Below are 24849 nucleotides of genomic sequence, written 5' to 3' on the forward strand. Positions count from 1 at the left end.
GCAGGTGTATACAGTAGCCTACAGACAAAATATTTGTAGACACAACATTGTTACAGAATGTGTTGATATAGGCTCATCTGTTTACATTGATCCTTTTCTCCCTTTAGATTTTAGAGCAGTGCATGTATATTTAGAACTGACTATAAGGCCTACACATTAATAGGTCTTCAAAGTGATTCTCCAAAGTATGAATGTGTAGGAGTGCACTTTTTCCTTTATCAAAATGACTTTTAATTGTTTTTTAATTATTTAGAGCTAAAATATGCTTTCAGGTAGTGGTTATTATAATAAACAAATTAAAAGAGTCCCAAATGGCATTGTAAATTATGCACAATGTTAACAGAAACTGCTGAAGGACAATGCTGTTTCTCAGAATACTGATGTGTAACATGCAGGTCTTGGCCAACAAATGACAACATATGATGGCTAAAACAGTCCACGCGCTGTTGGAGGTGATTGCACAACCCATATAAGAATCATTTTAAAGGGCATGTAGGCCTACACGGTGAGGACTGTGCATAGAGGCAACCTTAAAGCGACAGTTCACTCAAAAATGAAAATTCTGTCATATTTCACTCACCCTTAAGTTGTTCCAAACCTGTATGTGTTTCTTTCTTTCTTCTGTTGAGCACAAAAGCAGGTATTTTGAAGAATATTGGTCACCAAACAGCTGATGGTGCACTGACTTTAATATTAAGTGAAAACGTTATGGAAGTTAATGGCTATCATCAACTGTTTTGAACAAGTGGAGGGTGGGTGAGTAAATTATGACATTTACTTAAAATTATTTATTTTATTTTAAATTTTTTATTTGTATATTTTTTATGAGGAATGGGGGGTTAACTATCCCTCTAAACTATTAAAAAAATTTAAGCCCATAGAGATTGTCATTATATATATATATATATATATATATATATATATATAAATGTAGAGTTATTTTCTTCTTGTTTTTTATATACTCCCAATTTATAAATTGTATTTATTATATTTTTATTTTTTATTTGTAATATATTCTTATCTTGCAGTTCTGGTATCTGAGGTTTATTTGAAATGCTTTTATTGCATAGAAGAAAAGACATTTCAACCTGAAAATCCATATAGGTGCATTAACTGGCTATTCCAGACATTTTATATTAAAGGTGAGTTTGCATTAATTGCTTTACCTTCAAATAGTAACCTATCTAGGTATGTAATTACATAGTGAAAGCTAAGAAACAAAATAGCAAGCTATTATTCAGGAGTTGCTTTAAAGTGGCCCTAAAAAAACAAATCCTTCCAACATTAGAATAGCTTACATTTGAAAGTAAAATCCAATATCCAATCAATAATTATTATTTTAATATCTTATAAATGTTAACACATTAATATAACAACGTAAATTTTAATAATATTACACGTCTAATTTATCAATGCGGTGACCCTTTGTGAGTCTGACCAAGTCTGACAGCTTTCAAGATTGACATGAATCTGTAGCCACGCCTCCCTTCTGTTGTCGCCCAATCAGCGACGAGCACAATCGCCAAGTTGTTCCTGGAACGTCATCAGGAATCTGGTGACTGAAGATTACGTGTGAAGTTAGTTAGCCAGCTGCTAGCTCCGACAAACAGAACACACACAGATGTAACGCCTGGAGAAATATTAGCATTAAACCTGATTTCCTTTACAATGAACCCCAGCTCTGTCAGAGTCTATGGAGTTTTTACGGTAGGTTTACGCTCATCTGTTTTGTTGATTTAGTAAAGGACATGGACGAGAGCTAACATTAGCTAGCTCTGTTTACAATTTTTCTGTTATTGCTCGGCTCTGGGCTTTTTATCGTCTGTTTTGGGGTAGATGTTGTCATACACTGTCAGCATGTGATGGATGAATGCTTCTGGCATCAAGCTTACGTGTCATAATCAATATCTGACACTGGTTAGCTTACTACAGTGTAGCATATCAAGCCAAGTAAACACTGAGTCTCTTTGCACATTCAGTTTAACGTTATTCTAGAAGATAAAAACGCGTCAGAATTTAGTTGATAATAGTGGTTAATTTTATTGTATTGTCCATGTCTTGCTTAAAACAATTAATCTACGTTAAATAATCCTGAACTTGAGTATTAGTAATGTAAATGTAGTATTAATTTGATATGTCACCTCCACTAACTATATTAACAGGCACAGATGTACACTAGATAGTGATGTGTACTAAGCAGTTAACTCTCAGCATGCAGGTTACCAGCACAGGAAACGCATTTCATTCAGAAAAGTATCTGCTGGTTAAAAGCCACTAGATCCTTCTTCTAATGTTGTGATTTTCTCCACAGAGTCAAGGCAGCAGAGAGTAACACCAGAATGAGATCTGCATATGCTGTGGATATGATCCGTTCAGCTTTCCCAGGACCCTAAAGTGTCTCGTTGACAGTTGGGAAGACGTTCAAATCATTGCTTCACACACAAACAGCTATACGCTTCATCTACACTACAGAGATGTTCGCAAAGTTGAAGAAGAAGCTGGCGGAGGAGGCTGCCACTGCCCCTCGATCAGGCCGCATCCCTCGCTCCATGAGCAAAGAGTCCATCACTTCTGTGGGCGCAGATTCTGGCGATGACTTTGTGAGTAGATCTTTCTCTGCTTTCGTGTAATTCTGAGTCTCCAGCTTCTTGCGATATTATATCTTCATGCAATATTGTGACCCATAAAGTAGTTTGGTCTGTTTTAAAATTTCTAGCTGGTGCTAATACCAGGAATACAGTAATCATTCCAGGATTGGATATGATAGGATATCTCGATCATAGTACGATGTTACTGCTTTCTTCATATTTAATGTATACTTTTTCAAATGTTAATGTATTGAGTGCTTTTATCTACTACACCAATTATTAGTGCATTTTACTACCATTCAAAAGTTTGGGCTTCGTAAGATCAAGGATGCATTCATAACTGTTTTCTATTTTAATATATGTTAAAATATGATTTATTCCAATGATGGCGAAGCTGAATAGTCACCATCCACTGTACTGTTTATTCTTTGCTTATTTAGAGTTTGGATTATGGTCAAAAAGTAATAATTTTGTGTATTCAAATCATCCTTTTACAACAAAATAATTTCTAAATAAATTTACACATTCCAAGTGTACTTTCACATCTAGGTATCAGTAAAATGCCAGCTAACATTATTTGATAAGCTGACATAGTAAATACTTTTTTTATGTCCGGTTACAAAAGCAGAATGGCCCTAATAAATCAGCATAGTAATTATTCCTGTTTCAAATGACTGGCATATTTACAGTATCCATTCTAGAGAAAGTTATATGACTGTTTGCTGACTGTGTTTGCTCTGTGCTGCACCTGAACAACCTGGCAGTGTGACCTGGTAGAGTTTATTACTAGAGCGCTGTGCTGTACTTCTTGGGAAACCAGTGAAATCTAGTGAGTGCTAAATAATGTCACATGCTTCGACAGTGTAACCTGACACTTTTGTCCTCCAGCAATTAATGGCAAACACTCTCAGGGTTAGGTTCAGGTTGTCTTTCGCTCTAAATAATTAAGGCTTGTTGGAGGATGAGAGTAGTATCAGTAACAGGTGTAAATCAAAGTCACCCTTATATAGTAGATGTTTGCTGAGAGAAACCAGTGGTTTTGGACCCCAAAAACCATTAAATGAATGTAAATACAAACTTATAATTCTGTATTTGTGCTGATAAACTTTTAGGTTTTATTTTTTAACAAAATAAATAAGCATCCCTTTTGTATTCTGTAGTTCTAATAAAGGATTTGCAATTATATTTCTCTGATATTAGCGTTTTGTGCTTTTCTAATTTATTGGTATTGGTCAATATTGTATATTTAATTGTTCATGCTCATTTCCACTTCTTTTTTTTTCCATTTAGATTGTCTTTGCTCAAAGTGAAATTTGAAATTTAAAAAAATAAATGTAAATTTTCATATAAATATATATATATATAATTCACTTCTGCTTTAAATCTGTTGATTTTACTTTTAATCTCTCTTTTTAATTTTTTTATTTTTTTACTTATTTTAATTTTAATTTAATTTTAAAATGAGCAATTTATCAGTAATTGGCTATAAGACTGAAATAACTAATACTAAAAATTTTTTAAATAATATTTAATCAGTATTAAATTATAAATAATACTAATCAGTATTAGCCAGAATTTTAATATTGATGCATTCCATTTTTTTTTTTCTATGGTACATTTTAAAATATATGTCTCCATCTCTGTCATTGAATCTAAGGCTTCTGATGGCAGCAGCTCCAGAGATGATGTTTCTTCTCAGATTCAGCGAAGAAATGATCAGATACGAAAGCTGGAGGCCAAACTCTCAGGTATCATCAAGACAATACAGTGAAGCTCATATAAATACAACAAGAGAAAAAGACTGAAAGGAGGAAAAAGATATGAAAGAACTAGAGACAGTCTGTTACGTGTACATCCTTCTCACCTGCCACTTTTATGTGCTGAGTCTATTTCAGTCTGTATTTGGACACCTCTAAACCCTTTATACCTTTTGCCACAGTGGAAATATATAAAGCGCATGACATTTGACAGATTTGCCACAAAACAAGCCAGGAATGAATGCAAATGACTCCACTGTAACGGTCTGGAAAAATCCACATAAATAATAGATACCTGGCTCTCGCTATCAGCCTGCCCTGGTATGTGATTACATAGCCTGAACTAGAGACTCCTTTAAACCTAAATGAGCAGTACTAGATAGTTGATTGCATAACTGACCTGATCAGGGATGAGCTATTAGTGTAAAGGTCAAAGGTCAGTCATTGTTCAGCCTCACAATCAGTCTGGTTTTCCCTCCATTTGTTTATCTTCTCAGTCATATTTATCCCTTTGTTTTCTCCCCCCTGTTTTGTCCCTCCTCCCACCCTCCCCCTCATCCTCCTCTGCCTCCCTCCGGTCGTGTTTTTGTGTGTGTGTCGGTATCCCATTCCCCAACCCTAGACTACGCTGAGCAGCTTCGGCTAATGCAGAAGACCAAGGAGAAGCTTGAGATTGCATTAGAGAAGTATCAGGATTGTACGTACCGTTCTTTTCCTCCCATTTCGCCTCTTCCTTCTTTTGGCTTTCTCTCCTCTGCTCTGTTTTCCATTTGTTTGTCCGATGCTTTTACACAAACCTCAAACCAATCAAACATGCAGTCTTACAGACAAATAAGGTTGGTGGTTGATCAGAAAGCAAAAAATGAAGATAGTTAATTGGTTCATTCTCTTTTAATTGATTGTTTTATCACAACTGTCTTCAGGATTTAATATAAGTTAAGATTTTTATTATGTTGATTATCACCGAATATTATTTCTCCCCCAATTGCTCAAAGAATATGTGACTAATGTAGTAGAATCACTTTCTGAGTGTATCTTTGTGAAGTTATGTCAGATGTTCATCTGCAATATTCTCACTTCAAAAAGAACAATTATTATTATTATTACAGCTTAATTATAATTATTATTCTTGTAACTGTAGCAGTAAGTTTTGCTTTTTTAAATAAGTAAATGTATAGATAAAGAGGCATCAATAATTTTCTGTGGTGAATTAATCAAAAATATCCCACAAATGCTGTTGGTAGAGCTTGACTGTTGTTGAACCTTTCTTTGGGAGTTTTCTAAGCCTGGGAAATATGTGTCTGGGGCTATGGCTTCTGAGTTTTAGAGGTGAAATCTATAGAGCAAACACTGCTTTAAACTTTTTTTTTTTTTTGAGGGTGACATTATTTATTTATTTTCTTTGGAAATTGTAAATTGTGCCTGTAGCTACTTATTATAAGATAATTAATTAAGAAGTGTTATTAATCTCTAAAAGCTCAGATCCCATTTCTAGACATACCCAAAGTATAAGGAAAATACACTGATTATAATCAACTAAAAATACTTTTATATACTAACAATCTGTTTTACAGCCGTACTAACAAGGACATCTGGACATTACTGGCAATGTTGTTCTTTTTTCCAATAAAGTTTGATTAATAAAACTAACAAAGATAGCAAAATGCATATTTTATGTGTTGATATGTTAGGTACTTTACATATGTTGGGCCTAACATTACCATCTGTGGTAACACCTAACCACTAATTTCATGTTACATTTATCTGTTTTAAAGGAATAGTTCACCCAAAAATTTAAATCTGCTGAAAATAGACGCAGGCCATCTAAGATATAGAAAAGTAATTTTTTTTCATTGGAATAGATTTGGAGAAATTTAGCATTCCATCACATGCTCATCAATCCTCTCCAGTGAATGGGTGCCATCAGAATGAGAGTCCAAACAGCTGATATTTGCAAAACAATAATCAACAAGTAATCCACAGAAGAAAATGTAATTATCAGTGGTTTAAAGTTAAAATGTCTTGATGGATTTGTGGATATTGTGGATTATTGTGATGTTTTTATCAGCTGTTTGGACTCTCATCCTGACGGCACCCATTCACTACAGAGGATCCATTAGTGAGCAAGTGATGTAATGCTATATTTCTTTAAATCTATTCAGATGAACTCATTTACATATTGCATGGCCTAAAGGTGAGTACAAATTTTAATTTTTGGGTGAACTATTCCTTTAAGTGTTATAGAAATAAACCTTTTTTATTACTGAATAAAGCTGCACATTTCAGCTTTTAAACCCTCCAAATCTCTTTCCTGCTAAACTGTCGATGCAATTATATTTAATGTAAACATGTTTGCTGCTAGTATTACATATTTAAAGTATCATCTGTGAAAACTAAGCATGCAGCATATAGATTTTATGCTGAAAATGATCTGGAATATGAGTTTAAGAAGAAAATCAGAAAGATTAAAGCAGAAATCGCAAAGATCAAGTCGTTTGTTTTATTTCTGTGTTCAATCAGCATCCATGCGCAAACTTCAAGACCAGAATGAATCTTTCCAGGCCAACAGAGCCAAGATGGCAGAAGGCATGGCCTTAGCTTTAGAGAAGAAGGACCAGGAGTGGATGGAAAAGCTAGCTACTCTGGAGCAGGTAAAGATCCTTTGTAACATATGTTGGATAAAGATTTTAGGAAGGACTGTTGAGCCTGACTGGTCACTTTTAGTTTAAAAGCATCCGATAAATGATTATTTCAAACATCAGTGTTAATAACCTGTTATTTTATAATTGTTTTGTCTTCTTTCTCTCGAACAGGAGAAGTTGTCACTGGCAGCTCGGCTAGATGAGATGACGGAGCAGAGTTTAAGTTTGTTCCAGAAGAGAGATGACCTGGATGAGCTGGAGGGCTTTCAGCAGCAAGAACTGGCCAAAGTCAAACACATGGTCAGCACAGTGTATTCTTTTATTAGTTCTATATAGCAAGAGTAGCATTAAAACAGACTTAGAAAAATTACATTCACCACCTTCCTTCACATTCCTGCACTCAACAGTATTGTTTACCTATCCAAGTTAAAGGAATATGTAATCCAACACCAAGCAGTGTGTGAAAACTCAAGACTAGAGCAGCACAGATACATTGCAGAAAAGACAAGACGTTCCATCTTATTCCCAAATTGTTTAAGCGGCCTGATCATAAAATTTGTCCTGCAGCTGCTGAAGCGAGAGGAACAGCTAAGTCAGCGGGAGAAAGAGGTCAAACTGAGAGGAGAGGAGCTGAGCACAGCGAAACTGACTCTGAGCCAAACCCAAGACAAGCTGTATGAGCTGGGAGAGGAACACGAGGAGATGTGCAGGGTCAACTCACAGCTACAGGCCCAGAGGTGTGTGAAGAACTTGACTTCCATAAAGGAATAGTTCACACTCTGATTCATTCCTTCTACAAAACGATTTGGAATGGGATGAAAATCTTTCAAAGGCTGTTGAGACGCTCATTAAATATTTAACCACTTTGGCTTTGAAGGAATTCTTATTTCTGTAGATGTTTCTTTTAGAAAACATCATAATGTCTAAAGGATGAAAGTCAAATCTCCAGTTTGTCCAACTGTTTCTTTCAGGGAGGAGTTGTTAAATGAGAGAACAGCGGCTGAGAGGAGGGTTGTGGCTCTGGAGAGGAGAGAGCAGGAGTTACAGCAGCTGATCCAGCAGGTTTCAGAGGATTTCCAGAAGGTGAGCACTTGGCAATCTTCAGCTCTTCAGTACAGATGAGACTCAGAAGCCAAGAGGGTCACTTTTGAGGACAGAGCCACACCTCCCTTCAAAGTGTTTTCAGCCCACCTTGCACTTTATCATTTCCTTCACTTCACCATATAAATGTTATATTTATACATTTATAACAGTGTTATAGCATTGCTCATGATTTATTTAATGGAGAGTTCTTGGCTTGTTTTATTAAACCCAAGTAATATATTGTTTCCAATATTTCCATGTTATATTATTTTTAATAGTTCTGTTGCAATATGTGTGCAATAACATGTTAGGTTTGCTGTGGTATTGAAACAATGAAATTGCAATTGACTGGAAAATTTGATATTGTGAAATTCTAGACTAATATCTAAAAAAAAAGGGTTGAATTCATAAAACTTTAGCATAATCTGTTATATTTAAACATTCATAAATTGCCCATGAAATAACCATACACTCCTGAAGAAAACAGTCACGATCTGTTTAAAGAATATTGAATGTTTTCCATTTTGCTTGAATGGTATGATAAAAATAATTTCCACATTGTTTCTGTTTTGTTTTTTCTTTGTTTTCCAGGCACAAAACACTGCAAAGGCACTTGAGAAATCAATGGAGCAGCTTCAGTCTGAACACAATAAGCTGAAGCTACAGCACGAGCAGCACAAGAACAAGGTCTGAGTGACTCAACAAAGAATCCATTGATACTAAAGCCTTCACTCGCATTTGCAAGTGAAAATTACTGTCTGCGAATATGCTAAATAATGCAGGCACACGTGAGTGCCATCTAATGGAAACCTGTAGGCTGTGTAATTACATCAAAATAAATGCTTCCTAATTATTAGGACCTATACAATCTAACTATATATGCAAATTACATTTGTCTGTTTTCTATAGCTTTTCATTTTATATTCAAGTGGTTTTTAAGACAGAGTATCAAGATAAAAATCATTTTGGCAATTTATGTTGAGATGCCATCACTGCACTGCATCTAGCTGTTTTTATTAATTAAAAATTATTATAATGTGTTTTGTTTCCTTTCATAGCACTGCATCTAGCTGTTTTTATTAATTAATTTTAAAATTAACTTTTTATTGTTTAGTTATTGGTGTATATATTGCATACTAGGTATTTTCAGATGTTCATGAAGTGATTAGTCAAGGTTGCTGTTGATTAGGTCTGACGTGTATAAGAAATGTATACGTCTTGTGCCCGAACACTCTAAATGCAGTACCATTTCATTATCACATTGTTATAACTCTTCATACCTTACTGTGATTGGTCAGGTTGCAGTGACAGAGGAGGAGCGAGAGCGTCTATTGGCTGATCTGCAGGAGAAAGCCTCTTCCTTAGAGAGGAGACTAGACGCGAACCTCTCTCATGATGAGAACCTACAGGAATTACTCAAAGAGGTCAGAGGACACACTATACAGTACACACCTATCATCTAACTGCAGTTTCAGTCATCTGAAAACCACATATTGTGTTTGTGCATGTGTAGAAGTCTTCATTACAGCAGAGGTTAGAGGAGGCCAGGGGAGAGTTACTGGAGGAGAGAAAAAATCACACCACTGCGGTCAGTTCACTGGAGGCCCAGGTAAACCCCAGCATCTAAACTCGTGCTGCTCTATATATAAGTTTATACAATTGTGATTTCTAGACCATGAAATAAGTCTTTTAAAATATGAATTTTGGATTAATTAATTTTGACACTTTAGATCACGTTAAAACGTCCTTACTCAATAGTTTTCATTCTTAAAAAAATGCTGACCCCAAACTTTTGAATGGTAGTGTAAAAAGTATTTAAAGAATGCTCTAGATGCATTAAAAATACAGAATTTAATCATGAATCAAATCAAATTTCATTGTGAATTGAGTCAGATTGACCTGAATTTGCAAAAAACCCTTTTGAATTGAATTGACAAAAAAATTGAACCTTGAATCTTATCGATTTTCTGTGTACATAAATATTCACACCTCTAATCCTGCACTCTACTGTACTGTACAGTTAAATGCTGTGTTAATCTGTAAAATTATTGTGCTGTAATAACTTTAATTCAGTGAGAAAATTCCTGTTTCTCATTTTGTTCCAGATCTCTCGGCAAAACGCCAGCCTTACAGATCTGCAGACTCTGGTCAAGCACAAAGACGACTCGTCCAAAGCTTACAGAGAGAGGACAGACGCACAGGTGAGTTAACCCACAGTTAACCCACACATCACGTGACTCCGGCTGAATGATCTGAAATGACGTGTGTTGTTTCAGATATCAGATCTGGAGCAGAGGCTGGCTGACTGCACTGAGACAATGAGGAGTCTGCAACAGCAACTTGAAGACAGTGAATCGCATGCAGAAAAGCTGGTACGTCCTGTCAGTCAAAGTCTCACAAAACGTCCCAATAGCTGGCTCAGTTTGGGTCACTGTTTGTCTCAGGCTGTTTTTGCTGAAATGTCGCCCCCTTCTGTCAGATATCAGTCCTACCTATTGGGACGCTAGCATTAGACAAGGAAAATAACTCATGGGGTTTAGAGTTATTAAAAAATTGGCCTGCTAACTCTTTTTAGTTTTCTCTTAGTGTTGACCTCTAACCTTTGGTCCCACAGCAGGCAGAGTGTGCTGAGGAGAGAGAGAGACTACAGCAACAAGTCTCGACACAGAGACAGAGAGGCTTGGAGAAAACAGCCAGGCTGGAGGAGGAACTTCTTGCACTACAGAGAGAGAGAGAAACCGAGGCCAGCAAGCATCAGGACAGCCTGGTGTGTGAAGCATCACTGGTCTTTCTTTAATTATTATTTAATTAACATAGGAACGTTATTAAGTTATCTGATGATTGTCTAATTTTTTCAAGCGGTTACTGGAGGAGGAAAAAACCTCACTGTTGAAGAGCAAAGCTGAGGTTGACCGCACTGTAGAGAGACTGACAACAGAACTAGAGCAGTCCAGAGTGAGAATCATCCGCCACAACTGATTCACTTCACAGATTCACGGTCACATACACTACCATTCAAAAGATTGGGGTTGATAAGATTTATGTTCACCAAGGCAGCATTTATTTATCAAAAATAAAATATTATGAAATATTACAGTTTAAAATAAGTGTATTCTATTCTTATAAGTATAATATTTAAAAAAATATATATAGTTACATGACCCTTCAGAAATCATTCTAATATGCTGAGTTGTGCTGCTTAATACAGCATTTATTTGAAATGGAAATCTTTTAAAATAACTCTTTTTACTCTCACTTTTGATCAATTTAATGTCCTTGCTAAATAATTATATAATATAATATTCATAAAAGTATTAATTGTTTTCAAAAGACAAATTCTAACTGACCCCAAATATATGAAAGGTGTAGTGTAAGTTCAAAAACAAAATAAATTAAAAGTAATATTATAAAACCGTCAACTTGAGTTATGTTGCTGACCAGCGTGACATGTATGTGACACATTTGTCGATGTTACAGGCGGAGTTGATCAGCAGACAGATGGTAAGCGTTGAAATAGCCAAAGCTCTGGAGGAAACCAGAAAACAGAGAGAAGAACTCCAACAACAGGTTAATTCACTGGCTCATTGGCTTATCAAACATGCATCCATTTTTCACTCATAAAGCCTGTGCTAGGAAATTAATGTTTTGCTTGACTTCGATAGGTCAGCAAAATGACAGAGTCTCTTGAGAAAGCGGAAAATGAAGCTAGTCGTCTTTCTCACGATTTAGGAGCAAAGGAGGAGGAACTAAACATGCTGAAGGAAGGTGAGGGACCAGTTGTGTTTTGGTAGCCCCTGTCCACCCCTCAGAAACCCTAAGAACTGGTTCAAACCAGGGTTATTATAGTTATAGTTAACAGGGTTATACTATTTCATATATGTTTCTAAGGCAACATTGCTTATTTTAATTTAGTTTAACTTGATGTACTAAAATAACTAAAACTGAATATATAAAAAACACTAAAAATTACAAAAACATGCAACAAAATTGCTAAAACTTTGAAATTATAATGAAAATGGAAAATATAAAAATAAAAACTTTCAAAATGTAAAAAAAAATTATAATAATTTTCTCAATTTCACAAACCCCTAGTAACCTTTATTTAAAAAAAGTCACATTTCACAAATCACATTTATTATTTATAACATTTCTGATAATGATACAAACATTCTCAAACCTTAAAAACATGAAACTGTTCATTTCATTTTTATTTGGACATGTCCAAAAGTAATGTTTTTCAGTGAGTAGGTTGGATTTAGTAACTGTACAAGCCTTCACTCGCAGTGTATTAAAAAACCTACTTAGGAACTTCATTTCTTTGATAAATGGACTTCATGATGTTTTGAATTCTGCCTGCAAAGACATTACAATAGATAAATGTGTTAGGCACTCTAGATTAAGTCCAGTGATGCAAAAAAACCTTTCTGTGCTTCATAATGGTCGCATTAAAAAGCTTGTGTTTCTTATTGTGTGTCAGAGCTGCAGACGGCCCGTAGCGGTCTGTCTTCTCTGCAGGCTGAGTGCGAGTCTCGTCGTTTGGAGGCTGAGGAGCGAGAGCGAGAACACAACTCTCAGCTGACGTCACTGCAGCAGGAGATCCTCACAAAAACACAACAACTCTCGTCTTACCAGTCACGGGTCAGTGTGTGCTTCATCTCAGCTCCCTGTTGCTGTTAGATACATTGTCTTACCGAATTTGATGGTTTTGAATTGGCATATTTCATTGTGTGTAACAGGTGTCTGATCTCGAGGGTGAGGTGTTGAGTTTAACAGCACAGTCACATGCAGATGAGTGTGATGGTGAGCAAAACGGGACGGTTACTGTAAGTGATCTTGACCAGTTACAAAAGGTCAATAAAGACCTGGAGCAACAGCTGGCTGAAAAGAACAAGGTGAGAGCAAAGAAACCACTGAAATGAAAGAACAGAAGCTTAAAGAAGAGCATAGATTTTAAAATTATGTACTTGAATTTAAATGTAAGAAAATAATTAAATGGAGAACGTGCGTATAATAATTCAGTTTCTACTTATTTTACTTTTATAATTATAGAGAACATATTTTACAAGAATAAATTATTTCAAATAATTACATCAATCATTTGTATGGAGACGGTTTTAATGGGCTTTAAAATCCAACAAGAATGTGACACAAAAAAAAATTCTTAATAAATGTCTTTCATTGTGCACTATTCAGTTGTAAATATTGTATATGTAAATATTTCAAATACATTTTACAAATAAAATGAAATGTTTTTAACAAACTTTCATTGCAAATATAACTTTTTTTTTTTTTTTTTTTTTTTTTTTTTTTTTTTTTTCAGACAATAAAGCAGCTACAGCAGAGGCTTGCAGAGCTGAAGAGGACATTACAGAAAGAGCTGGTGAGTGCATTTATTCAGAAGCATTATGTCAGGGTATGCAACACAGTCCACGTCAGCTCTCAGTAAACATTTCCTCACAATGTGTTTATGCAACAGAAACTGAAGCCAGATCCTGACTCTGAGACGAAGGAGAGATTGCAGGAAAGCAGGCAGGAGAAATCAACCGATAAGACTGTCTCAGAGACACCGATGCCTACTGCAGCTCCAACCCCAGCCCCAGGACTCCCTCAAACTTCAGGCCCGCCTCCCGTCACCTCCAACACCACAGTCATCAACAGTTCAGACCTCACCGACACAAGAGAGATCAACTTTGAGTACCTCAAACACGTGGTGCTGAAGTTCATGTCATCCAGAGAGGCAGAGGTGAGGGCTCGATCGGTATCTGACCTGTTTGCTACAGCGGACTGATGTGATTAGTGTTTCTTCCTAATGTGTCACAATTACTGCTGTTCATTCTTGGAGTTAAGGGTTAGAACAAACTCCTAGAAATAAGTAACCTTTAGTTTGTGACCTGGAAGACGATTAAGTGACCAGGTAAAAACATATATTACAGTTCAAAAGCTTGGGGTCAAGTTTTTTTTTCTTCTCTCTCTCGCTCTCTCTCTCAAAGAATTTAAAGGAATAGTTTACCCAGAAATTTAAAATTGACTCATTCTTGGGCCATCCAATTTATTTTAATTTTTTTCCAGCTGCAGTGAATGGGTGCCGTCAGAAAAACATCATAATCCATAAGTAATTATGGTTTATGGACTGGTATTTTGGCCAGAAGCGATGGTTTAAAGTTAAAACGCCTTAATAATAGATTTGTTTCCTATAAACCAGCAGCTTTTCCAGGGTTCTATGCTTGCTTTTCTTTTTGTGCTCCTAATTTAAAAAACTATTAGGAGCACAGTCAAAAATTTAAGGAGCACCTTCTAATCCATAATCGAAATTCTGATCAAAAGTTAGCCTTCCCATTATGAGGTGATATTTGACTCCTTAAAGTGGTTTACTGTGGAATATTTATTATTTTTTTTTTACATTTGTAATGGCATTTTTCTAACTTTATTAAAAATATCATATTTTATGTCAAATTAAAAAATATGTATATTTCTAAGCTTCTTAATTTCTAATTAAAACAATAGAATAAGAATATGTAGAATAAGGTACCAATCAAATGAAATGGGTATTAAAAAAATTGTACTACAGAGGTGGCACAGAAGAACACAAAAGTGGCTTGTAGGTGTATCTTCAGACATTTAATGAGGCTCAGAGGTGGCATAAGTGCAATTAAGTTCATGTTGAGATAAATGTTTTAAATATGAAATAATGAATAAAGAAATATTAAATTATTTAAATAACTGAGAAGATACTTTAAAAATAAAACTAATACTGCCAGTAGGTGGCGGCATGTGACTGATTTTATCACTGAATCATTCATTCATTTGATTCCACCAAGCGGCTGATTCATTCAGGAACTTTATGAATGGGTAATTAAACCATCCATTCACTAGATTATTTTAAAAATGCACGTTCATTCATAAACGATACGAGATGCACAGCGGCTTGTTTGAAACGATTTTCATCGTCTGTGATACACTACTCAACACTGCAAAAACACGTTGCAAGTAGAAAGCTCTCCTGAGCGCAAACACACATATGCTGATCGCGTCAGTCAAACTGGTGCTCCTAAATATTTATTTATAGTCACATGCAGTAGTTTTCAGTCGCAAATGCCACCGAAATGGTCACACTGTAGAGCCCTGTTTTCACTTTACAAGATGTTAATTGATGGACTGGAGTCATGTGAAGTTTTTATCAGCTGTTTGGACTCTCATTCTGACGGCACCCATTCACTGCTGAGGATCCATTGCTTTGCAGGTGACATAATGCTTAATTTCCTCAAATCTGTGCTAATGAATAAACAAATTTTCAGCAAATTTTCATTTTTCGGTGAATGCTGTTAATAATTCTATTCAGCAAAGATGATGTAAATTGACAAAAAGTGACAGGAAGGACATTTATAACATTACAAAATAAACGTTCCTTTGAACTTTCAATTGATTCAAGCATCCTGAAAAAAGCATTGCATTTGCAAAAACATATTACGCAGATCCAGTCATCTTTTGTTGCAGTAGCATTTGGTATATAATGCAGATTATTGAAGCAACAGTGTCCTACATTATTAACACTACTTCACCTTTCAGTACAATCCGATTGGTGTGTGCATCACTGATTTTCAAACACTAGAGAGTCCTCTGCTAACGGTATAAGAGATGCTTGTACGAATTCTCCCATGAGAGGTTACCTCTCTCTGTCTCTCTCTCCCCAGGCTTTCCAGCTCATCAGAGCCATTTCTGTACTACTTCATTTCACAGAAGAGGAGGAGGACATGCTCAAACAGACACTGGAGTACAAGGTGTGTGAGAAAAACAAATGTAAATGCATAAATCTGTAAGTATCTTCTCAAGCCTCATCACTCCCAGCACCCGGGAGCTAATTAGGCCACTCTGCTAAGGCAGCTGGGTCAGGATATCTGGCTCACCGCTCTGAACCAAACCATTAGCACTCAGTGACACGGTCAGGAATATCAGCTGCCAGGTATTTATAACTCACCCCAGCAACTGTGCTGGAAATCACTGCACATCACCGTTCTACATTACGCTCTCCGCTTCACTCCCAGATGCCCTGTGGTCTGTGTGGGGGTTTTGTAGAAAAACTTGAGTGTTTTGTTACAGAAGTTTAACCTTATTTGAAATGGCGTTGAATGTCACTAGGGATGTACATATTATCAGTTTTTATTCTTTGTGACATCTCAAAAGAGAAACTGGTATTCATCTGCTCTACTGTAGATTTATTATCAAGCATCTAAAATTGTAGATTGAAGCTGTTGTGTTGATACTGTGCATCATATTATCAAAAAATCAGTCATATTAGTTACAGGCCAAAATAAAAAAAAATAATCAGTTATTGGGATCATAATGAATGACTTAAGTGTTAATATTAATAAAATCATAAAGTATAGTATTAATGATCATATTAAATTAATTGTAATGAAAATAATTAAATTTTGTTTGTTTAATAACAATAATATATTTATTATTAATAATGATAATTTATTGAGCATATTGACACTTTATTACTCAGAAGAATGTTTTCAGCAATCGCATTAATTTTGAATTTAAACAATAATGTACATTACCGTACAATAAGATTTTTGTATCAGAAAAATCTCATACTATAAACAAGGCCGCAATTATTTGGTCAAAAATACATAAAAAATATTTGTATTAATATTTGTATATTTTCTTTAAATATTCGGCAATATTGTGAAATAAGAATATTATAATTTTTATTAATATATTAATATTTTATATGTATATATATATATGTGTATGTATATGTTTCTTTTGTTTTATAATATATTTTAATGTTTATTATAAATTACATTTATTTTATATTATTTATTTAAAATACTGTGAACTACAACTGTAGTGCAAAAAAATGTATGAACCATTTAGGAAATTCCTGAACATTTCTATAGCAGTGCATTCACATCTTGTGCAATGACCGAATGATGTTTGAGTTTGAGTCTCATGTTTTGTGTGTTTCAGATGTCGTGGTTTGGTTCCAAGCCCTCACCCAAAGGTATCATACGGCCTTCCATCTCAGGAACCTCAAGTTGGAGCTGAAAGACAAATACTCTGAGACAAAGTGAAAGAGGGAACAGTGAATAATCTCAGTAGAAAACTACTGACGTCTGTAGGGAGCGATTGCCGACTCCGCAGTTTCAATCTCTGCCTCAACAGTTCCTATGTAGCTCATGCCCTTTAAACAACGGGACACAAAAACAAATGTCCATTTTTCACGAAAATATTGCAGGGACTGGAAACAAATGCTTTATGAACATCGTCTTTTCGTGACTGGGGAACTTCATCTTTTAAGTATTGGTCATCCGTCTCACTCATGCACTAACTCATCCTTCAACTGGAACAGGATGGAAAACGCTTCTTACTTTCATTTAACTTTTTTTTTTTTTTTACTCCAATCTGAGCTCTTTGAAATCAAAGTTTGGCAAATCATATCCGCTGTTCCATTTCAGTGGTACTTAATGAAGACAATAAATATCTATCCTTTTCCTCTAGTACTGGACGTCAGTGAAAATCAGGAATGGGATGTCATGCTGTCGTGATTTTGAATACGTGGACGCATCTTACTTTAATCTGCCTTGTTTATGTATAAATTACAGTTACGTACATTCCATACAAGTATTTATATATGGATGCCTGTATATAGGTGATAAGAGGATTTATAAATCAGTGGATACATAACTTATGTTGTTTTTTGGTTCTCATACACATGCATTAGTCTCAAATCTTTGTTCATATGAGTGTGTATGTATATGTGTGTGAGATTCTTCACTGTGGGCTTGAAACTGTAATATAGAGGCATATATGCACAGACTGAGGAAACGAGCATGCATGCCTTATACTGAATGCTTTGATTGTACTTTGGTTTTGAGTGTATACTGAAGCATTTGAGTACACTGGAAGCCTTAACATTCAAGGCTAACTGCATTTCTGTTTCTCCGAGAACATGTTAATAGAAACGTCCTTCCTTTTTACCTGTGAAAACAAAGTGGTTTTCGGTCAAAGCCAGTGTTTTGCTGTCAGAACAATGTCATTTTGTGTGTTTTAACACTTTAAGGCCACCTCAGCAGCATTATGGTTAATATTCTGAATGACAAGACTCTTCTGGTAAAAACAGCTGACTAGAGACTTGAACATCTCTGCAGGATGCTTAACGTGTTTCCTGTTTTTAGAAAAAGAAACCCAAAGATTTCTGTTTTATGTGTAGACTGATTGAACTCCATTTATGAAGCTTGAATCAGTGGATTCAGAGAATGAAGGTTAATGGCCTGTGTATGAACCGCTTAGGAATTAGTTTTCTATTGAAAGATCCAAAATGCACTTTTCTACAACTGTATTCGTGTTTTGTTTGGTGTTATGATACTGTAGTTGTCACAGTATCCATTGCCTCTGCTTTCAGCAAAATACCACTACATCCTTCCTTTGGTTTCACTTCATGTATATGTCAGGAATATCAAAACTTGATAAATGAAAATCTTTCTCAGCGACTTTGTCTGAAGATGCTTTTGTGTTCTGTGTGGTTACCAGTGCTGACTTCAGTGCTTCTAACAGTGGATCTGAAAGTGATGAGACAGCATTTCTGAGGAGAACTAACATAAGATCGATGATGAGAAAATTTAAGGAATAAATTGAAAGGAACCCAGTGTGTTTCTAACAGATCTACCAAAAAAAATAAAACTTAAAGCTGGAATAGCTCAGCTGGAACATGAAAATAACCTTCACCATAACTTCTGATCACACCACAAAATGTCTCTTCATCTGTATTTGTTTGTGTTGTTTACTAGTGCAAATATCTAAATATTCTTAAATCAAGATCCATTTACTTAAGAAAAAGACCTAAGTTTAATTTATTTTTGCACCACATGTACCTGACTATGAATTTAAAACATAAACCTATTTAATTTGTGAAAGGTTAAACTAAGACATTTCAAGAAACCCTATATGTGTCCCTAGACCACAAAACCAGTCATAAGGGTAAATTTTTTAAAATTGAGATTTATACATCATTTATACAGTTGAATAAATAAGCTTTCCATTGATGTATGGTATGTTAGGAGGTACAACTATTTGAAAACCTGGAATTAGGGTGCAAAAAAACAAAATCTAAATATTGAGAAAATCACCTTTAAAGATGTCCAAATGAAGTTCTCAGCAATGTATATAACTAATCAAAAATGAAGTTTTGATATATTTACAGTAGGAAATTTACAAAATATCTTCATGGAACATGATCTTAACTTAATATTCCAATGATTTTTGGCATAAAAGAAAAATCAATAATTTTGACCCGTACAATTTGACTATTGCTACAAACATACCCCAGCAACTTAAGACTGGTTTTGTGGTCCAGGGTCACATATGTGGTAACTAATAAGTTGTGTTACTATGGTATTACCATACTAGGGGTCAATGGTAACACTTTATTTTAAGGTGTCCTTGTTACACGTTACATATACTTATTATAATAATTAATTACGCATAATTACATGCAAGTAACCCTAATCCTAACCATATAGTAAGTACATGTAGTTAATTAATATTACTCAGTACTTAAATGTATAATTGCACTGTAACAAGGACAACGTAAAATAAAGTGTAACCGGGGTCACAACGGGGGGGAAATAACCAGAAACATTTTTTTTCCTTTTCCTAAGCCCTGTGAACTTTATCACAGTATGCTTGAGTATCGCTATTAGTATTCCTCATATTAAGAACCAGGAGTAAAACAACTCCCAACCCTGAATTTTAAACTTTGACTGCTCAATCCACAGAGTCTGTAGGGTAAATGAATAATGCCTCAGAACATGCTTTCTGAGGAGAGGTATATTACTGTTCCAAATAACTAGACATAGTACAATAGGTTAAAATGATCCCATTGATGTTTGACTCGAGCCAAGGGACCACAATTTCAAAGAGACTTTTCCAGGTAAACCAGAAAGACCTTGTAAAAATACAACTGCACTGTTACTTGTTTTAAAACTCCAAAATAAAGAACTAGACTTGACTTATATGCATATTAGGACATCATTTCTGATTTCTTTTTTTTTAACGCCTAAAGTGTCTAAAAATTATGTCTGTTAGTAGTCATTGAGTTTGTATTGATAGTTTGAATTTAAGTTCTAGAAATGTTGTGTTTTTGTCTTTTGTATTTTAATTTGTTTTATATTTTATTTTAGTACATCAAGTTAAACGAAAATGAGAAATGTTAATCAATTAGCTGAAATAAAAAAATGTTTAGATTTTTTTTTTAAACTATAGTTAAAGAAAAGAAATACACTCTTGATGTTCTTTATTGCACCAGGCACTTCACAATAACCCTCCCGACCCGACCTGACCTCACACTACGATTTCAACCATAAATCCACCACCTAAATACTATATATTAAACATCATCCTCTTTCTGTACAATAAGAAAAAATGAGAACCGGAACTAAAGAAATGAGAATTACACATCCGAGAGTGCCAACTAAGTAAAACAAGCAAATACAACTTTCATATTTGTCACAGTATTTCATTCCCTGAAACTGCAGCTCAGGGCTTAGACAGCAAAGTCTGGTCACGAGACTCCTCGTCCTTCCGTCCCACAACCGTTCACCTTCATTAGTCGAGAGTCGTGTCTTCTGTAACATATTGAAGAATCAATACATTAAATTTACATTAAATATCATACAATATCTCTGTTTTTAATCGGTTGAGCATGAGTGGTTTTCCATCGGATAAGGTTGAGCTGTGAGAGAGGAAGTTGTCCATGTCTAAGAAAGAGAAACAAATCGGCTCCTCAGACAGATTTTCTGGCAGTCAGCACCCGTACGATAGACCCCAGACCCCCCACAGCGAAAGCCTGAGTGAGAAGACAATAATAGACTTGTGAGATGAAAAACAGACTCCAAAGAGATCATGTCTCTTTATTCCAAGACCGACCTTTTCGTGCCACTGGAGCAGGATGGCGCTGCTGTTGTCCGAGGGCTTCTCGAAGCCTCTGTAGATGTACTTCATCAGCAGGTCCACTCCGTTCCTGTCCAGAGACTTCACGGCCGGCTCGATATCGCCGCTCTTGAATGCAGTCAGCACTCGTAAAACCACCGCCTGTGCCCGCTCCTGAGAGAGGAGGTGGAGGAAGCGCAACAAATAAGTGTAGGTGGTGGAAAAGACAAACACATATCAAAAAGACAATGTCTATATATACTCAATGGACTGTTTAAATGCATAATAGTGATGCAACAAAATAAATGTATAAAAAAAAACACAGATTAAATTATGTTAATGTACTCAGTGCTGTCAAACGATTAATCGTGATTAATCGAATCCAAAATAAGTTGTTTACATAATGTGTGTATACTACGTATATTTATTAAGTATATATAAATACAAACACATGCATGCATATATTTCAGAAAAATATGTTGTTTATATTAGTGCTATCAAATGATTAATCGCGATTAATCGCATCCAAAATAAAAGTTTTTACATAATGTGTGTGTGTACTGTGTATATTTATTATGTATATATAAAGCCACACACATACTGCATGTTTTGAAAATATTTACATGTATATATTTATATTCATATAATTTATATCTTATATAAATATATTTAAGAAAAATATGTAACATTTATATATACATGCACGTGTGTGTATGTATATATACACATAATAAATATACACAGTACACACACGTTATGTAAACAAAAACTTTTATTTTGGATGCGATTAATCGCAATTAATCGTTTGACAGCACTAGTTTATATATCAAATATATTTATATAAAATATAAGAATATAAATATTTTCAAAATATATACTGTATGTGTGTATTTATATATACATAAATATATACAGTACACATACATATATTATTATGTAAACAAAACTTTTATTTTGGATGTGATTAATCGCAATCATTTGACAACACTAGTACTCATATATTTATATAATAATACTATTTTTGTGGTAATCGACATTTTGCAATGAACCCGTAACATTCCCTTAAAGCATTCAGAGTGCTGTATTTCACACCCTCGAGGCAAATCAACAACACATTCCAGACACATAATGAAATTTCTGTGACAACCTGTTATGCACAAATTCCTAATAGCTGTGTTGTTGAACATCTGAAAGCAATACATCAAGCTGTCGGAGCAACAGAACTGGCTCTTACTTTCTCTGCTGGATTCTTGGAGTTGATTGGTGGATTCCTCAAGGCGATGTGAAATGCTGTCATCATGTCCCCTGTGCATCACAGTTAGTTAAGGAAAACTGACCAGCCTGGAAAACCCTGAAGAGCATTCTTGAGATGTGGAGAACATCTTATTTTTAGTGTGGGAAAAATTGTCAAGTAGTGTCACTGGCTGTTTATGTATGATGTTTAAATCTGTAATTTTTTCAGTGTTATATTCAGAGACAACTAAAAATAAACCATTTATAGGATGCTTTCTTTGAAAAGTGTAAACTGTTTCTTTGTGGCATATAAAAACATTGCCCTGTTTAATCATCCTGAACTCCCCAAAACAGTAACATTTCATTTGAGGCAGGACTATGTTTCCTGTCTGACCACTGGAAGACGAGGAGTGTTCAAGAAACCAGTTTGAAAACAATCATTATTACACACTCAAAGATTTTAAAGATCTGAGTCTTACTATTCACTACCTTTAAGCACAGTCATCCAAAATCATCCTCCTTTAAAGAAATCAATGACGACCAAAAGAAAACGCAAAGCCTGCTGCCAAAACAAACATCTAAACACTAGCATAGTTCATACGCTGATGATGCAAACATGCATGTCCTTATCATATTAGTGGAGATGTCAGAGTCAGACCTCTTTAAAGCTCCTACAGTCTAAAAATGTGCCTCTGAGCACCAAAAATGGATCATTCCAGCCACAACCGCTGATGACCTGATTAAATAAATGACATTAGAAACAGTTGGGGGGGAAAGAGAGGGAGTTTTTTTCTTAGAAAAAAAATAAATGTTTACTTTCTGATTTGGCAACTCTGGTGTGTCACTTAAAAACACAGTTAGTATATATACATCACAGGTCAAAACTGCATGACCCTATCATATTCAAGGTTATTCAGAGGTTTTTTAAAGGACCTCATTTTAAAAAAGCTAAAATAAAACTAAAATCTCTGTGGCACCAAAAGTATAGAAATTATTTTCAAAAAGAGCATTAAAATAATTTCTTCTTCTCAGTCGGTGTGTTAACGTAACAGCCCTTTAAGCATATTAAATCAGAATTTACAACATTAAATAACTTATAATTGATTTATAACAGCTAAAAGCTGAAGCTAACTAAACTGAAGCCAAAAACAAAATACTAAAATAATAAGAGCAACAACTTACTAAAACTACTGTACAGAAAATTAAAACTGAAATAAAATTCAAAAGTAAAAAAAACCTAAGCTTCAACATATTTACAGAATAAAATATTAATAGACATAATATTAAATTACTAGGACATAATCAGCACCACCAATCACTCCACTAAATTGTTACTTTAAATACAAAAACCAAACAATGATAATTGTGAATAAAGCTAAAGCTGCCCCACAACACATCTGACAGGTTGTTAACATTGACTCTATGCCTGTGAGCGGTCTGTGTAGCACCGGACAGTGTTTCTGGACATCACAGGGGTGCTGGTGCCTCGGGAGGCAGCAGAATGGGTTTGAGACACAACCTGTGCGTAAATAATGTATGAGGTACACCTGAACCAGGACAAAGTTGTTTTTGGGTGACCTTAAGAGAGATGAACTTACTCCTGGCATGTTTAAGAGAGATGATGTATAATCGATCATGGTCTGATCTGAAGGATATCGCCTGATGAGATCGTCCACCTCGCACGCGTCCGGTCCCTGCTGCTCGGCCGCCTCGTCCTGCTCGTCCACGAATTTATTCTCGTCGTATTCGTCGATGTCGACTCCCCGGAATCGTGAGGACAGGGTGTTTTTCGCCATGAGGAGGAGCAGCTTCAGTCAATCATGCGAGTCCGGTAATGTGCGGTAACGGGACCGATGCGAGTGTATCAGTGCCGAGAGCCGAAGGCACGGAGCGCCGTTACTGCGTTCATCTGTCAGCAGGAAGGTGCGGCTGTTAAGTTACCTCTCCCCCAGCGACAGCATCTCCTCCACTCATTCCTGCAGAGCGCACAAAAATCCCGACTGGAGCGGAAACGGAATCACACTCCATGCTTACGCTGTCACACGGTGTTTCCGTTTCCTGTGATGCAACGATGCAATTCTGCAGTTTATATATTAAGGTATGCATAAAAAGAATGAACAACAGTGACAATCTGAATTTGATTAGCTACCTTCTTATTTTACTCCGTTTCATATTTTACGAAGAAACGAAGTAAATATCGTTTCTTATTGTAAAAGAAAAGAAGAGAAAAAGAAAGGTATGCATATTATGGACTATAACAAAGAATACCGAGAGAAATGTTTATTCGTAATATACAATAGATACTGTTTTCATTAATTTATTAATTTATGTATTTGTTAATTAATTAATTAATATACAATAATTACAATAACACCAGCCTGCCTAAAAATCTGTGCTGCTCAGCTGGCCCCCATCTTCACACAGATCTTCAATAGATCTTCAATAGATCACTGGAGCTGTGTGAAGTCCCCTCATGCTTCAAACGCTCCACCATCATCCCCGTCCCAAAGAAACACAAAATTACTGGACTTAATGACTACAGACCTGTGGCCCTAACGTCTGTAGCCATGAAATCATTCGAAAGACTGGTTCTGGCTCATCTGAAGGACATCA

The 24849-nt window shown here is 35.4% G+C and overlaps 2 protein-coding genes across 3 annotated transcripts; one reads left to right on the forward strand and one right to left on the reverse strand.

Annotated features, from left to right (window-relative positions):
* The first annotated feature begins 1546 nt into the window (after positions 1 to 1546).
* On the forward strand, positions 1547 to 18565 carry LOC306848662 (golgin subfamily A member 1-like). 2 transcript variants are annotated; one of them, XM_079383341.1, is made up of 23 exons: positions 1547 to 1707; positions 2312 to 2600; positions 4246 to 4336; positions 4968 to 5042; positions 6866 to 6996; positions 7159 to 7287; positions 7555 to 7724; positions 7959 to 8070; positions 8662 to 8757; positions 9369 to 9494; positions 9584 to 9679; positions 10176 to 10271; positions 10347 to 10442; positions 10685 to 10837; positions 10930 to 11025; positions 11548 to 11637; positions 11733 to 11835; positions 12548 to 12708; positions 12807 to 12962; positions 13391 to 13450; positions 13547 to 13813; positions 15762 to 15848; positions 17044 to 18565. In XM_079383341.1, exons 2-23 carry the CDS (start codon positions 2475 to 2477, stop codon positions 17119 to 17121), a joined length of 2595 nt encoding a protein of 864 aa, XP_079239467.1. In that variant the 5' UTR covers positions 1547 to 1707; positions 2312 to 2474; the 3' UTR covers positions 17122 to 18565. The 2 variants fall into 2 exon arrangements, with proteins under 2 accessions (XP_079239467.1, XP_079239468.1); XM_079383342.1 differs by lacking the exon at positions 4968 to 5042 and having other exon boundaries at positions 1555 to 1707.
* A 1688-nt stretch (positions 18566 to 20253) lies between these two features.
* Positions 20254 to 24229, reverse strand: arpc5la (actin related protein 2/3 complex, subunit 5-like, a). Its single transcript, XM_079383343.1, has 4 exons — positions 23892 to 24229; positions 22238 to 22309; positions 21001 to 21177; positions 20254 to 20920 (listed from the first exon to the last, which is right to left on the reverse strand). Exons 1-4 carry the CDS (start codon positions 24030 to 24032, stop codon positions 20858 to 20860), a joined length of 453 nt encoding a protein of 150 aa, XP_079239469.1. The 5' UTR covers positions 24033 to 24229; the 3' UTR covers positions 20254 to 20857.
* Between the last annotated feature and the right edge of the window lie 620 nt (positions 24230 to 24849).

The sequence above is a fragment of the Barbus barbus genome, assembly GCF_936440315.1.
Source record: "Barbus barbus genome assembly, chromosome: 28".
In the NCBI taxonomy this organism is placed as follows: Eukaryota; Metazoa; Chordata; class Actinopteri; order Cypriniformes; family Cyprinidae; genus Barbus; species Barbus barbus.